This window comes from Gymnoscopelus braueri, assembly GCF_963280865.1.
Source record: "Gymnoscopelus braueri genome assembly, chromosome: 24".
Lineage (NCBI taxonomy): Eukaryota > Metazoa > Chordata > Actinopteri > Myctophiformes > Myctophidae > Gymnoscopelus > Gymnoscopelus braueri.
Window position 1 is genome coordinate 26,035,102 of NC_137626.1, and position 17,392 is coordinate 26,052,493.

A 17,392-nucleotide genomic window follows, 5' to 3' on the forward strand; every position below is an offset into this window, starting at 1 on the left:
AATGTTTAACATGTTTTTTATTGTATAGTTTGTTGATCACTTTTGATGCAGCAATGGTCTTTTTTTCTCTTTTATTTCTTCTTTTTCTTTTTTTTTATTGAGGCAGTAAAAAGGTCTTAAAAGTCCTTCAATTGTCACTTCACTGTCATCTGGGGACCGTCCCAAAATCATGTGGGGACCCCCCTGGGGGTCCCAACCCACAGGTTGAGAACCACTGAACTAGAGTGACAACACTGCACAGGCTTAGTTAGCAGCGATGGTCTGGTCCATCCAGGCACGCAGCTCGGTGACGCGGGCGTACACACCAGGGGAGTTGACACTGCAGGAACTACTGCCCCAGGAGACTACACCGACCAGGGTCCAGGCTCCATCCTTCTCACAGACCAGGGGCCCACCAGAGTCACCATAGCAGGAAGAGGCTCCAGAGGCTCCAGCGCAGATCATCTGGTCACTGATCCGGTCGCCCCAGTATTTTTTGCACTGCTCATTGGTGAGGAGGGGGAGAGCAGCCTGCTGGAGCAGGGCAGTGGGGTTCCAATCAGAGTCGCTGGTCTGGCCCCATCCAGTGGTCACACACACCATTGCACCGGGGAAGTTGTCACTAGTCTCAGCCACACACACTGGGGAAACACGCATGCCCAACTTGGCAGGGCTGGCCAACTTGAGCAGCTGGATGTCATAGCTGTAATCTGGGTATCCGTGGAGGGGGTGCTTGAAAGCCTTTTCAACCCTCATGGTCTGGATGTCCTCTGCGCTTGAAGAGCGGTTGTGCTCTCCCAGGATCACACGTATTTCACGAATGGGCAGACCGCTGCAGTGGGCAGCGGTCACAACCCAGTTCTCGTTGATCAGGGATCCGCCACAGTAGTGGAAGCTGTTGGGAAGCTGCAAGGAGACCTGCCAGGGCCAGGAGTGAGGTACAGCCTCCTCACCGTTGACAATAAGGGAGTGTCGAGTGATTACTGGAGGGATGGCAGGCGAGCCACAGCCATACGCAGTGCCAACAAAGGCAAGGCAGTAGAGAATCCACATGTAGACGGCCATCCTTTCAACTTGACTCTAGCAGGCTGACTGCAGCGTCCTTTATACTGGAACCCGCAGGAGTGGTGTCCGATAAGAGGTTAAGATGTCAACCCTGGTGATTATGAAGGATATGGGTCTAAAGAGCCCTGTACGATGCAGAGGTATTTGAGTTGGAAGGCCAAATATCCAAGTTCGTATAGGCTGCGTACGGCTGCTGGATTTCCTGTTGGGAGCTGGTTGAGGGTCTTGAAGTTTGTAGCCTTATAGATAGATAGAGGGAGTTCTGGGGTAACGCTTATTGCATCTGAATTCATGGAATGACTGCAACCATTTATATAATGCTTGGCTGGATGCTCGTGACATCTTCCTGATGTCATGATAAATCAGCTATCATCAGCATGATGTCATATCTCCAAATTATGATCGTCGTGGGCGGGCTTCAATGACAATCTGTCCAGTAAGGCCCTTACATATTAACTCAAATTAAAACACCTGGGGAATCATCATTGACAACACCTGTGGAATCATGGCCTTACTTACAGCCATCCCCAAATGTATGAAGTACATTTGCTTCCTAAAAAGGCCACTAAGTGGGATCCGCTGAGACTGCAACACTGTCCTCTGTTCCCTGTGGGATGGCTGGCAGGCAAATACACAGGACACTGGTCCTGTGTATTTGTTCTGACCAACAATCGGGGGCGAGTGCCAAATATACTCCACCTACAGTCCCATTAGCTCTCACCTAGCAATTTGGTCCTTCGAGTTGGATAGTGGCACTTAACCCTGCCCCACTATGGACCGCCATGAGCCAATAGTCCGACCAAGTTGGCCGATCCATCCACCTCTTGGAATTGAGGACTATGATGTAAGCCATGTCAACTGCCCCAATTCCCCCTAGGTTGCACAAATAATCACAATAAATGCTACCTAAATGAGATCATGGGAGTATTATGGAAAAGACATGTAGAAGCTTCTATTGAGTTACGTTCTATTCAGTTCAAATCTATCGTAGCAAATATGAAGTGTGCACAGTGCTGATGTGATTCAGCAGCTTCTATTCCATTCCATTACGTTCCTGTTAACTCATTCACTGCCAGGAATTAATTAATTAATTCATCCGTCTACTGTCCCCTTGCCAGCGAAAACAGCGACTATACTGTACCTAATCATGGAATATTCTCCGTAACCTCCGTCCTCACGGAGATCAGCTCATTACACGCACGAGGGTCCGGTAGTATAAGAAAAAAATAGCAGAAAAAAAAACGTTTCGATAATGTGCGCATTGGCGGGAGCATCCACGCAAGCCACCTGCCTGCTGATCGGGGGGCACTTGCTCAAGGACACTTCGAAATGCAGCCAGGAGGAGGCCAGGGGTGTGTGTAGATAGATAGACCTTAATTGATCCTGAAATGGCAATTCAGTTGTCGTGTGTGTGTGTGTGTGTGTGTGTGTGTGTGTGTGTGTGTGTGTGTGTGTGTGTGTGTGTGTGTGTGTGTGTGTGTGTGTGTGTGTGTGTGTGTGTGTGTGTGTGTGTGTCTGTGTGTGTGTGTGTGTGTGTGTGTGTGTGTGTGTGTGTGTGTGTGTGCGTGGGTGCACCTGTGCTCACAACATTTCAGACTTTGCCATCCGTTTCGGGCAATTGCCTTGACAACATGTCTGAGAGGCTAAATCTCATCAAATGGTGGCCAAATAAATAATGGACCTCGATATGAAAAGGATTGAAAACCACTGTGTTAGAGGGATGTCGGTCTCTTACAAGATGCAACCTGTGCTCACAACATTTGCGTCTTTTTGCCATCCGTTTCGGGCAATTGCCTTGCCTTGCCATTATGGGTGATGATGCAGAGCAGCTCCTCCATGTCCTTGGCTGTATGGAACAGGATTGCTGACGTTCTCTCGCTCCATTTGGTGCTCATCCATTCTACAAATGCCTTCTAAATCAGTAGTTTTCAAACGTTTTCGTGCCACAAGGACCCCCAAAATAATGTATGTAGCCACGGACCCTCATCTGAAAAAGATTTGTGTTAAATAATTCAAAATTATTAAAAATTTGTCGTACATGTAGTCTTACAGACTACGTTTGGCTCCTCAGTATCATTTTGCCTGTAACCATTTTCTAAATGACAGATATTATGATACATAATTCTTTTCTGTGTATGTCTACACAGTACTGGGCCGGCTTATCTGCGCAAGCCGTGGGCAAGGGCATAATAAGCAGCCAGGCCCAAGGTCGGTTATACCGAGGTCTACAGCGAATGCCCAGATTATCATTTGTTTATGGCATATGTTATGGGTGGCTGAGTGAAGCATTGAACGAGTCCTCGGGCACACCTATTGTGGCCGTGGGTTATTTGCTCTCTGACTCACTCTGACCCCGACTCCTTTTGCCTGATCTAGGTATTGAACACCTGTGACTAGGAATGGGACTATAATTGTTATCGTTTATCGTGATACAAAACACTCACAATAATCGCATCCCAGAGATTTTAATTTATCGTGAAATTGTCCTCCCTCAGACACTGGGATCAATTCACCTTTGTCGAGCTGCATATCTGGAACCACTTAAACTCTCTAGAATTGGTAAAACGCTTCTGTAAAGAACGTACTTGATAGTCTTTTTTTCACTCTCTAAATCTCTTTGCCAAAAATAGACGATCTACAAGTTCACGCGACGCGTTGACCTTGTAGACCTTGTAGATCTGCTATTTTTGGCAAATGTTCCACCCGTGACCCCAGACCAATCCATCCAATAAGGTAGTAATGACATAGTTTGATGTTGACAATTACAGTGCGATGTGTGTGCCTGCAGCGTGTGTGTGTGTGTGTGTGTGTGTGTGTGTGTGTGTGTGTGTGTGTGTGTGTGTGTGTGTGTGTGTGTGTGTGTGTGTGTGTGTGTGTGTGTGTGTGTGTGTGTGTGTGTGTGTGTGTGTGTGTGTGTGTGTGTGTGTGTGTGTGTGTGTATATAGTGTTTGCATCTCTCACAATACTGTAACAATTGTGTTTGACATGTCAGATGTCATTCAAACATTGATTCAAGTGTGCGTATGAGCACACGTGTATGTAAATGTTTTCTCCATTCCACCACAGGTAGTGCTTACTTACCTTTTAACTTTGCCTTTTGCCGTTTACATTTTATTGAGGGACAATGTCTCCATTTCCACAACACAAAATGTATTTGAAGTGTACCTCCACTGAGACATTTCCAGGTATTGATATTGTTGTTTTTTAGACTCTACGCCTTATCTCTGTATTTCCTCCACAACCTTTCTCTTCAAAGCACCAAGACAGGTGCCTGTCATGTCTGATGATCAAATAGGCAGCAGCCACTGAGCTACTGGGGTTGCTTTCATTTTCTCAGCATAAAACAGAGAACCTCTTGATCTTTGAAAGAACAAGCAATAACTTCTGAAAGATCATCCTGGGAGAATCACAGGTCTGCTGGATAGTACATTCACCTGCCTACAGTGTGTTCCAACACAGTGTTTCAATGTCAAAGCAGAGGTAACTCGAACTGTAATAAACCTTGCAGTCTATCACAGAATTGCAATTAAAACTGTCATCTGACCCTGTGCTGATATAATAGAATAAAAAACAAGTGATCTCTATAATGAATTATATAATAACAAACAAATGCATTTAAATTTAATATAATTCCAAAATGACACCTCTCCTTAGAGACTGGAGAACTCCTGAGAATCTGAGCACCTCACTCAGCAGACAGCAAATCTGCCAGATAATGAACAGCTCACCCATATAGCCCCATGGCCCCTCCCACCAGACAGAACCAATTACTCAGGGTGATTCATAATACTATCACTGATGTTAGTGTTCACTAGCCATAAACAGACACAAAATACATTATGTACATTTCATTTAGGCTTGTAGATCTTTGCTTTTCAATGTAATGTCCACTGTAATGTCCAGTGTTCCTCTTTAACACCTTGAACACCTTGTCCACAGACAAGATGGTTTGGCCCAAATTGGCCGCAATTAGTGGTTGCAGGTCTGTTTCCTGACAAACCTATAAAATGGCCTCCACCCCGCCACATTGTTTTATGATCCAGTGCAATGCTAAGTGAGAGAGATGAATGATTTGTTTGTTAGTGTTTGAATAAAGAACCTTGAAGTATATTCTGTTGTTTCGGTTTGTCCACACAACCTACTGTAACAATTGTGCACCATTGATAGGCCATGTGTCAGAACAATGACAGTGACAGTGTGTGGTCACACTTGTCACATAATGTATGCATTCATTCAAATTATTAAATGATAAATTATTTAAATTATATGCATGAATTATTTATTTACTTACTTACTCATTCATTCATTCATTAAATGGCCTAAGGGTAGCACTAGTGGAAAGGCCAGTGTGTCACCATAATCAGTAGGCATTGTTTATTGTTTGGCATGAAGGGGCAATTTCCAATTGTCAAAGTAGTGAACGGAATGACTGACATAGCCAAATTAGCCATCATTAACAATGACACCTATTAGAAATGATAAATCTAAAACATTTATTGAATTATTTGATTATTTAGTCAATTATGGTATTTTCTTGATAGTGGAGACATTCTCTCATTCTCTGTGAGCAATCCCTATTATTGAAATACTTTGAATATTTTTAAGAATATTCTTTGAAAACAAATGGGATATTTTGAAATCATTATTTCAATATCTATGCAGAGCACCTCAGAGATCTATACATAATTACTAGTGTGCATAGCTATGCAGAGTACTTGTATGCTAAATACTGCCCAGGGAGCATAAGTTCACAAAGCATTATACAGTGGAAGTAGATACCAAAGCAATAGCATGGCCGGGAAGGATTGCATTAGGTTTAATGTACTGGTACATTGCTTTTTGGCCACTGCTGGTAATCAAGTGAAAAGCCTTTCTCCTCTGGCTCCAGTGTGACTCCAGTGTTTCCTTGATTGACAATGAGGTTTTGGACCTCTCCAAAACATTTCAAACAAACACTGCAGGAGAAAAGCAGCAGGAGTTTATTATGTACCTATTCATTAGAGCCGCTCTGTTAAAGAAAATGAACAGGTAATTGCAAGCACATTTCTCCCATCTAAATGGTCTATATGTGTCTAGCATAATGCCTGCCTGCCCGCAGATGTTTTACGTACAAACCCAAGACAAACCCAAAACGTGTGTATTTGGTGAATAGCTAGATCATATGACTTATTTGGATGAGTATGCATTGTTATGCAACTTATCTTTTCACGGATTTCACACAGTGTATGAGACCATTGGTGATGGCTGTCGCCTATACAGCAACTCACAGTTTGAGCAGTCCAGAGATCTACTGAAGGTGGTGTGTTATGACAGCATATCGAGTTGAACAAGCTCACTAATTATTTGCATCATTATCATCATGAAAAAGGGCAACTCGGCCTGATCTTGAACCTAACCATTTCAGAGCAGTTGAAAAGAGGGAGGCCTGTAGGGAATGTGGTGGGGGAGGTTGAGTGTCTATACACACACAGTACACTACACCCAAGGCCATGCACCCAACAATGTCCTGTTTCTGTTCCAACTCCACACACCTCAAAGAATTGTGATTCATAAATATATGCAGGATCCCATGCTAATGCTGTGAATACCGATGAGAATCACCCATCTTCACTCTCCCCAGACTGTCAGGCATTATTTCCCCTTCTCCTCGGCAGCTCTGGCTGGAATTTACAATCTCTCTTCAAACCCACTCTGGCTGTGAGGTGAAAGTTGCAAATCACAGCTTCATCTGTTGGACTCTGTGAGTCTCAGCAGGATCTGTCTGTGTCTCTGGAATGTACGAGATGAGAATACATGTCAGCAGGCTGTCCGTCCTAAGCCCAGAACACACTTCTCCCTCGATTTAGGATAAACATCTTATAACATACAGTACAGCCCTCCCCCACCCCCCAATAAAAAAATAAAGAAAATCCCAAAGCATACATACATAACCAGCTCCCCCCTAGCACTCATCATGACCATCTATCGTGACCATCTGAGCAGCCATCAGCTGGGTGAAAACATAGTTTATTGGATCTTGTTTAGTCGATACACTTAATTGTTTTAGCTCATGCTCATTTGATTTATCTATTTTGTCTCATCTGTTTAAAGAAATAGGTAGCTGATATATTGCACTTTTACCTTAGCGCTAGGTATACTCTTGGTTGCTTGTTTTTGCAGAAAATGCACTAAAGACTTTAGTAGTTTTCGTTCCCTACCTATGTTGAATACACTTATTGTAAGTCGCTTTGGATAAAAGCGTCTGCTAAATGACTGTAATGTAATAGTTTCTCCCATTGGATTAATAAAGATCTACCTTTATGACATAATCTCCAAAGCACAGCCCCCTTAGGCAATCATTTGAAAGCATACGTCCTCCTTATGACATCATCTCAAAGCATACCCTCCTTATGACATCATCTCAAAGCATACCCGCCTTCCCAGTATCTCCATCTCAAAGCGTACCCCCCACCTTAGGAAATCATCTCAAAGCATAACACCCCCCCCCTCTCAAAGTATGCCTAGCCCTGGCAGCCCACCATGTGAAGGTTGTAGAGCTCTTGGCTGTGACAGCGCTTTATCTTCCCATACTCGTAACGCGATGTGAGGGTTTAACACACAGTGCTGCTCAATAGCCAGTGTAGTCACGTACAGGAAGCCTTCTCAGCAAAGTGTCCAACCACTGAGGATGATGAAGTCAAAATGACAGCGAGTCTCTTCGTTCTCCATTTATCTTCCCCATGCATCATTCACATGAGCCAGTGGCACTGCACCGCTCTGTGCTCCATTAGTTTAACTGACCGATGAGCCGTCTGCATGCAGGGCCTCATTGATTCGTCTTTACTCATGCTTTGTGGAAATATACAGAGATGAATACTGATACTGAGAGGTGGTTCGCTGGACAGAGATAGAGCTTGGCTCTTTGAATGCAGAGCAGTTCTAACCAGCTCCAACGTGCAGTATACTGTAGGACTTGTGTTCCATTTGCATCTCAACACAAGTATGCGTTGGCGTTCATTGTTCACACTTGCACCATATGAGAACAACGTCGGTTTCTCACAAATCACACAAATCCAGGCTAACAACATTACACATACAAGTACAGATGACTCACTGGCATTGATACAGCACTGCTGCGTCGAGCTGATGTGTTAGCATTACAAATGTCATGAGGGGCTGACATGAATGATCAACAGATGGCACACTATGCTCCACAATCACTTTCCAGGATAACTCAAAAAGAGATACATTTTATTTTGGTCAAAAAGTACCGGTAAACAGATTCAGAATCTTCCCTCCCACTCTGCCAGTGCTTGTGCTCTGTTCTGGTTTCTCTTACAGGTGCCTGTAGGCGAAGCCGGGAGGGCCATCAGCTCTAATCTGGAGCTCCTGGGCACGCATGCTCTCAGGTCTTAAAGCAGAGGTGTCAAATTAATTTCAGGTCACAGGCCAGATAGGGCAAAATGCGACTTTATGTGGGCCGGAATAGCACAAGCGAACACACATACGTATGGATGCCTGGATGTACAGTATATATATATACATACTGTACACACATATATGTGTGTACTCCCACAGCTGTCACTGTTGCTTTTTCAACCTGCTGTCTTAGTGTCTGCTATAACTACAGTGTCTCGAATTGAATTTATTATGAAGAAGATTACTTTTGTGATTGGTATTACAGTCATAGGCTACAAGAAATGTGTTATGAGAGATTGAAAAACGATGCTATTTTTGTTTTTAGGAGCCCCAACCTTTCCATTAATCATCCATTTGAAATTGAACATTAGCGGACAGAAATGTAGAAAACAGCCCCTGATATAACTACAAAATGTTTCATTTAAAACAGACACCTGACATCTCTTGGCTTTAACCAGCCTGTCAACATCAGGGACCCGTTTGATTTGGACTTTCAAAGTACGACGTACTGTACAGAAATCACAGCATTTGGTTTATTAGTTTTCTCTCTTTATGTGTGTATACAACAGTAAACTTTATGAATTTATTTCAGCTCTCAAAATAAATAATGAGAATGCCAGGGTCAGAATGTAACAGTGAATTTCACTGCTCGTGTCTTGTGAAATAACACCTCAAGCTGCTGTGTGGCCTCAAAATGACCAGTCAGCCCTTCAGTGACCTGTTTCTTTCACAGCTTTGACAGATCATTTTGCTCTGGGTGTGAAATACATCCAGTGAAAGGTTAAAAAAAGAAGGTGGAGAGACTGACAGATCGTCTCAGCTGCAGAGAAAATAAGAGAAGACATCACGACTCTCCCGTCAGGCTCGTCCACACGTCTTCTCCCTGGTTGTCAGATCTGGGGGAGGGGCCTTGTCGGGGGGGAATATGAACCCCTGATGCAGCATTGTGACCTTGTCTTCCTTCTCGGTCTCTCTCCATCTTAATGTCCATCCCCTGCTCCGTCCACCGTCGGCCACCGGCACTGTTTTCATCCCTCACCTGTCAGTTCCTACTATACCTTCCTCTCTGCATGCAATACACAAGAAAGAGGATTTATTTAAGAATGTGTGACATATAGCATCTGAGTAATGCTGAGCCATATGCCAGAAGTGATGTTTAAGGCCCCGGAAACACCAAGCCAACTTGCAAGAACTAATGGCGACTGATCAGATGACTGAATGAATGCACTTTGAATGTGTTGCGGGATAAAATCACATATATCTTCTTTATAAAGATTGGTGTGGCATGGCACTAGGCTGGACTTGAAGGCAGATATGAATTTGCCTTTCTCTGAATTGTGCAATCAAATTACAAATTGTACAATGCCAAGAAAAACTAGCACTGGGTTACGTTCCACAACGGATATGTAGTTTACCTGTTTTGGAGCAGAACAGAGGAGGCTTGTCAGTGAACACTGTACAGTATTGAACTTGATCCATTTTACCCTTATCAAGCTGGCAATTAGGCCTAAAGATCAGGAAGTATGCAAAACCATAGACTATACAGTTATAGGAGTCGTTTCAGAATTAAGGTTACAACTTATTGAGCAAACAGTTTAAATCTGTCGCTGATACTAGGTGCGCTACTGTATGAGGTTATCCACTATTGGCATGCAGACCAGCATACTGAATTGCAGATTGGCTGAAACTACTTGCACCGCAATTGGAATGGAAAAAAGAAACTGAGCATAGTTGTTGGCTTGCTGCTCATTTCTGTATTTCTTCTCATGCTCTGATTTACTGAACAGCCAAACAGAAAGCTCTCCCTCACCGACGATACAATGGCCGAGCTGCCTGATATGCAACCAAGGGCAAGATATTATCCAGCCGTACACCTCCTTCTCGCAAACTTCGATCAGCGAGTTAAACACAACATGTCTTGTCCCTTGTCTTTATCTGTTGAAGGCTAACAGGGCCCAAATGTGGCATTTATAATAAAGAGAACATATTATTTTAATGGAGCAAATGTCTCTTTCTGGATATGTTTTTTTATTGTCCTCTGAGATGTAGTGAAGTAGAAGTATAAAGTATCAAAAATGGAAATACTCAAGTAAAGTAAAGGTACTGTACCTAAAATATGTGCTTAGTTACTTTCCACCACTGAATAAGTTACGTATCGCTGACCTGCGGCTCACACTAAGGGCACTGTAAACATATACCGCTAAAGAGATTGGCCAGGAGGCTCTGTCCCATAGGGTTGGTGGAGGGGGTCTATTATGAGTGCAGATTGAAATGTGGACGGTGCAATGAGGTTGCAGCCTTGCAGGGGGTTTGAAATGAGGAAGAGAGGCTTATGTGACAGGGAAGCACCGTGGAAGTGATACCGTCTTTATATGAACACATTAAAGCGGACTGGCTGCAGGGAGAGCAGAGATGAAATGATGGTGGAGTTAGCCCTTCATGAGCTTGCACGCACATACTCACACACACACACACACACACACACACACACACATGCATGCACACATGCACACACACACACACACACGCGCGCGCACACGCACGCACGCGCGCGCACACACACACACACACACACACACACACACACACACACACACACATGCACACACACATGCACACACACATGCATGCGCACATGCACACACACACACACACACACACACACACACACACACACACACACACACACACACACACACACACACACACATACACGTCTATGGAGGAGTGGGTGGAATTATTTTGTCCAAGCTTTCTATGACTGAAATATTATCGATTATCGAATAAAAAGAATAAAGAGTTAAGGAAATGTGCATGATGAATGGTTTAACAGGCACAAGAATGGTGCTGAGGTATTTGTGGTCAAATATACAGCAGGTGCAAATATACAATTAGTTCTCACTGTTGTGCTTATTTTCAAATACATACAAATGTATGAGGATACTGTATGTGTGCAAAACAGTACACAAAGACACAAGCAAGAATATATTATTTATGGTAGATTAACAAATGTGAATATTGTCATTCACTTTATTCACTGTCCTTCCATCTCAGGGCAGAAGGTACAGACAACCTTCATTTGATCACTTTCAATATTCTGTAAATGTTGGAGCTAATGAAAATAAATGACTTAATAGTCATTGTTTAATCGTGTTAACCATCGTTTCCCCCACCAGGTCCTTTTCATTTCATCCCTCAGATTTCTATCACACTCCACTTGTAAAGAAAACGAGCTTCTCTTAAAGGGGAAAGGGTACTGAAGCACAGTTTTAAATATTGTTCCTGTGATCGTGGATATAAAGTCTATAGTCTCTAGATCCAAGAGCCACTTGGATATTTTAAGGGCATTTAATCAACTTGTCCAAAGCCACTTGGTATGGAAGTATGGAGTTCAGTGTGTTGTTTAAGGACGTGTTGATAAGACATAAGATAAGATAAGATAAGATCATTTTAGAATAACTATCCCTTACAGTTCATATTTCATTCACAAACTGTTAGTTAATGAGTTATTAATGACTTTATTAATGAGGCAATGAGTTATATATGTTTATTAATAGTGGGTTAATGATTTAAAGGTACTGTCTGTAAGTGATATTTTTGGGGTTAAAACAAAGTTGGGTCACCAATTTCATCCAATCAGGAGAGAGAACCATTTATCAGCTTCAATCTTATAGTATTCTAATTCCAAATCCAAAATCATACTAGAAAATGCAACATCATAGCTCTCTTATATAGTCAGACGCCTACTACATCCACTCAGCACCATCCCTGCACCTACAGTTGACCTCATCTGGCTTTTTCAGAAAACTCTTACGATTTAGAACAGCGGTTTAGAACAGTGGTTCTCAAAAAACACCAGATGTACAAGCTCACAGCGTGTCACTTCGTGCCATGGTGCGAGCTTGTACATCTGCTATATATTTATTTTAAAATTTGTATCCCATGATTTTGTAACCCTATTTTTCACCCAGTGCCAATGCCTAAGCTTGTAATCCTGGGCGCTACTCTCCCTCTGCCAGCCTGGGGAGAGCCCCGAACTGAGCTCATGCTTCCTTCAACGCATGAGGAGTTAGCAGACCGCTTCGTATCACCTGACAGGGGGAGTTACCCCGGTAGGACGTAGCGTGTGGAAGGAACCCGTTATTCCAACCAGTTCCTTTCCCCTCCATCAGGCGCCCCGGCTGGCCATGGGGAGGCAGTATAGAGACCAGGATTACTGCATGTTTTTTGTGAGGGTACCTACCCTAGGGACACGGGAGAACATGCAAACGCCACACAGAAAGGCACTTTTGCCAACCCCACCTAGGGTATGGGCACTGATGACGCGGAGGAGAGAACACGCCCCCAGCACCCACCACATGTTTTTCAACATAAATCTTCTCTTCTGGGGGTCCCTGGCACAAAACATTTTCAAATAGGGGTCCACAGCCACATATATATCATTTTGGGGGCCTTGACATGAAAAAGGTTTGAGAACTATACTGATTTAGAAGGCATTTGTAGAATCGGCCTCAGGTTTTAATGGGTTAAACCCTCTATTCTTATTTGTAGACCTGACCTGAGTTCAGTGAGTTGGCTCTGTACATGAACACGTGTTATCTGTGCATTCACAATTGCGCAGCATTAAACATTTATCATGATAGTATACTGTAAGTAAATGACAATAAAACACAATTTTTGATTTAGTTGTGTTCATATTAATAACAAAGCCATTCTTCTAAACCCCCCCTTCCCTCCAGGACCAGTCAGTGTCAATGTAGCTAGACAATGCCTCACCTTAATGTCTATATGATATTAAATAGACAATACTTCACCATAAGCTAAAGGCAATGCCAGCCTGTGCCAAAACATACGCACAATCCATGTACTGATGTACATGTACATGTACAGTGTAGCACTGAGTCAGATCACAGCATTCTAATGCACTCAAACAGATGTGTCAGACCTCAGGTAATAAACATTTTAAATGGGAGCAGTTTTAACATAATAGTAGTGGTTCTCAAAGTGGGGTCCAGCCTAGGGACCCTCAGGGTTCCATGAGAGGGGTTCCAAATGGACCCTTACAGGTCTGTATCCGAGAGTGTACAATTGGAACCAAATGGACACATTTGGTTCGATTTGCAGGCCTACACTGTCATGGGGAAAGTAATTAAAAAGTTTGAGAATGACGTGAGCTAGAGTAAACAGTACAGTGTGTTAATGATAATAATGATTTGTGTTCCATTCACGTCAAGTCCACTCGCCGACAAGAACACATCCACAACAACTCGTTGTTCGCAACGTCAAATTGAGGCGTTTTTGTCTCCATCGATCCAGTATTTCTTGAAGAAAACGTTGAAATGAAAAGGAATAGTTTGAATAAAATTCACCTCTTCTTCCTCCAGGATGTTTTCCCTTTCATGTAGTAAGAAACGCATCACGTCTTTGCATCAAACAACAAAATGACCGCTCGAGTGTCACAGCGTTCAAAAATGCTCGCCACACACTGCAGATGTATGGACAACCGGGATGACTGGAAGCGACGATGGAGGGCTCGTCTGAGGACGACCTAGAGAGAGTTATTTATTGTATATTCTGTATATTTTCTTTATATAGTCTACATTCAATATATATATAGTGTGTTTGTATGTGTGTGTGTGTGTGTGTGTGTGTGTGTGTGTGTGTGTGTGTGTGTGTGTGTGTGTGTGTGTGTGTGTGTGTGTGTGTGTGTGTGTGTGTGTGTGTGTGTGTGTGTGTGTGTGTGTGTGTGTGTGTGTGTGTGTGTGTGTGTGTGTGTGTGTGTGTGTGTGCGTGCGTGTGTGTGTGTGTGTGAGAGAGATGGCACCAATTGTGGACGAGATGTTTACAAGAGGGTACTGCCTATGTCTGTGTCTACTTGTGTGTCTGTCTGTTTGTGGCTTTATCTCACAATCTCAATCTCACCAAGCAGCATGCTGCCAGTACGCCAAGGAAGTAATCCCTGAATAATTGTCACATATTGAGAATATTTGTTTGTTTGTTTTAGAAAAAATATTTGTTTACATTTTTTGGGAATTCATAATCCCCTGTACGGGCCAGACTGATGTCATCAATATGACGTCATGACATCTGAGATCCACAGTTAAGCCACACTGTTATTAGATCCCACCTTGATTATCAATATGAATTATCCACTAACTAGCTTTGTGAGCCATTCTATGTTGGCGGATCAGATTCCCTTGTCTCCCTGATGGACGTTCACAGCCGCATGATCCACACTCCACATCTTGCTCCACTCCACATCTTGCACATCAACATCCAGGCTCCTCATCTTGTTTTGAAATGGAAGTCTTTCGTTATTGATTTTGGATCAGACGACACATCCGTCAGCTCTCTGTCTTCACTTCATCGCCTCATTCGCCTTCTTTGGAGCTGTGTGATGCTAAGCTGACTGGCTGGCCCGTTGAACCTTCCATTGGGAAATGATGTTGACGTTGTAATAAAATACTAGTCTGAAGTTTACTAGCCAGAAACACTCACTTTCCTCAACAGCTACTTTCAAGAGGCTTTAGAGCAATTAAGGCACTTTGTGTCCCATCACCTCCAGTGCAATTGCTTAATAACCACCAGGCAGCTAGCCTGTGTGTATGTACAGTATACTGTAGAAATGTATAGCAAGGTGTTGCTGGTAGATAAATAAATCTGAAAGATGCAAGCAGATTACGGTAATGTCATGCTCTATCTCTGTTTCTCCTCTCCAAACGCTTCCGCCCAGACCTGCTATTCTCCATTTATCCACCGGATAGCCTTCCTCTCTTACTCTGTAATTCCAGATCCAGCCGCTCCCACATTCCTTGCCACCTCACCTCCCTCACCTGGTTTCCCCGCCCATCTCCACATCATGCTTGTTCCCTCATTAACCACTTACACCCTCTATTAGAGAGAGGGAATTACAACGATGTTCGAACTACAATAAAGATGCCGGTGCATCTAGTGTTTTTGCTCTGTTGACCCGTGGTTTATTTTTTCACCGAATTGGATTGTGGACCTGTTCCCTATTTGTACTATTCTGCCCATATTGGACTGCCTTCCTGGTTTGGACCCTTGCCTGTAATTGAACATTGGATTTCTGCCTGCTCTCTACTACTATTTCTGCCTCTGTTGGCCTGGTTTCATGGTTTTGACCTCTGCCTGCAGCCTGCCTCACCAGTCCGTGAGCATTGTACCTCTCCTGCCTTATAAAAAGAAAAACGTTTGTATTGCACCTGCTCTGTTTCTGTCTACATTTGGGTCCTTTAACCTGTGTTCCTGCCACCTGGCTAGCACTATCTCTGACAGGTAAAGGCTATGCTCTGTTTCCGTCTACAATTGGGTCCTTCGACCTCTGTTCCTACTTACCGCTACCTGGCTACGACTAACACTGACAGGCACAGCATTAAGTCATGTCGGTAGAATGTGCCCATAAGAAATAACAGCAAAGAGTTTGGGTGTTTGACTGTACATGTATATAGTATACTAGAAAAAAGCTCTGCGAAGCCCCCCCCCCCCCCCCCCCCTTACTGGCCCAGGCCCCCCCAACATAATTCTCCCCATACCCTGTACCCCCACTCCCCCACCTCTATACCCCCACTCCCACAACTCCCCGGCCCATACCCCCCAACCGCCATGCAGCCCACACCCCCCACACCCTTACGGGTCCATTTGGTTCAATTAGTTTTTTTACTGTGTAGATTGGGGTGCCACAAATTTATATCAAATGAGTGTCCATGGCCTAATGCATACCAAATTGGGGGTCCTTTAAATGAAAAGAGTCTGTATGTGTGTGTTTGACTGTGCATGCACTGTGTGAGGCTACATTTGCACACCATGACCATTTTTTCAACATGCCCATCAATGTACGCTCATTATCGTCTCTGTCGTTCAATGAACTAATGAGCACTCTCTTGCTTTAAACTTGTGGTAATTACTTCCCATGTGATTGCTAATGTAGAGTTCAACATCTTGTGAGAGCTCTCCTGGTGCCAAGGGCATGTGGATAAGGCAAGAGAGAGAGAGAGAGAGAGAGAGAGAGAGAGAAGTGGAGAGTAGAGTGGCGAAGAATAGGCACTGCTAACTGTGTGATCACATCTCTTTCAAAACATTTCAGAGGAACTGGCTCTGAGTGATTAACCTTGGAATGTTTCTTCTTCTTTTTTAAAGATATAATGAATTGCGTCATCTCTCCCTCTCTCTGTGTTTACAAATACAGTCAGTTATCCAGAAAATTAAGTCTTCAGAGATTAGATAAGTTTCGCTTGAATACACCCTTGAGATTTAGGGGTGCAACTTGTTTGCTAACATTTATATATAAATATACACACACACATACACAACACCACACACACTTCTGATAAGAATGCATCTCTTTTTTGCATTTCTCATCTAAGAAGTTGGCTTCTGATTAAATTGAACTTCGATATACGTATAGCCTACCAACGCTGTTGAAATGTCTGTAGGTGAGGATTTCAATTGAGCCATCCATTTCTTGCTCTTGTAGCATACAGTCGTAATGAAATGCCTCGTGAGGAGAATCCCCAGCATGCAAGACCACTGCTCCGCCTCCACCCCCTGTACACTAGGGATGCAACAATTAATCGCACAAATCGATTTAATCAATTATATATATTTTTTTAAAGTATTAAAACTAGCATATTGGGCACGTCGGGAACGATGCACGTCGGGAACGATGCAAGTTGGAAATGCATGCTCCACCCGGTTATACAATACCAGTTGTAACCGTGGTTCCCATTGTTAGAGTAACCATTGTACCCGTCTGTCTGTCTGTCTTTGTTCCTTTTATGCCCATGGAGATTTTATATCTGTCTGTCTGTCTGTCTGCCTGTGTCCCTTTTATGCCCATATATGGAGATCTCTGTATATGGAGATCCTGATGTCATCAGTTTAATGGCCATAATACCGTATGGGCATCTCAGTCGGAATTGGCGGTTCTGGA

At 43.4% G+C, this 17,392-nt stretch overlaps 1 protein-coding gene across 1 annotated transcript; it reads right to left on the reverse strand.

The window, feature by feature from the left end:
* Positions 1-243: 243 nt before the first annotated feature.
* LOC308080543 (chymotrypsin A-like) lies at positions 244-1,044 on the reverse strand (the record flags this gene model as incomplete). Its single annotated transcript, XM_080422439.1, has 1 exon — positions 244-1,044. One exon carries the CDS (start codon positions 1,042-1,044, stop codon positions 244-246), a length of 801 nt encoding a protein of 266 aa, XP_080278565.1.
* Positions 1,045-17,392: the final 16,348 nt, after the last annotated feature.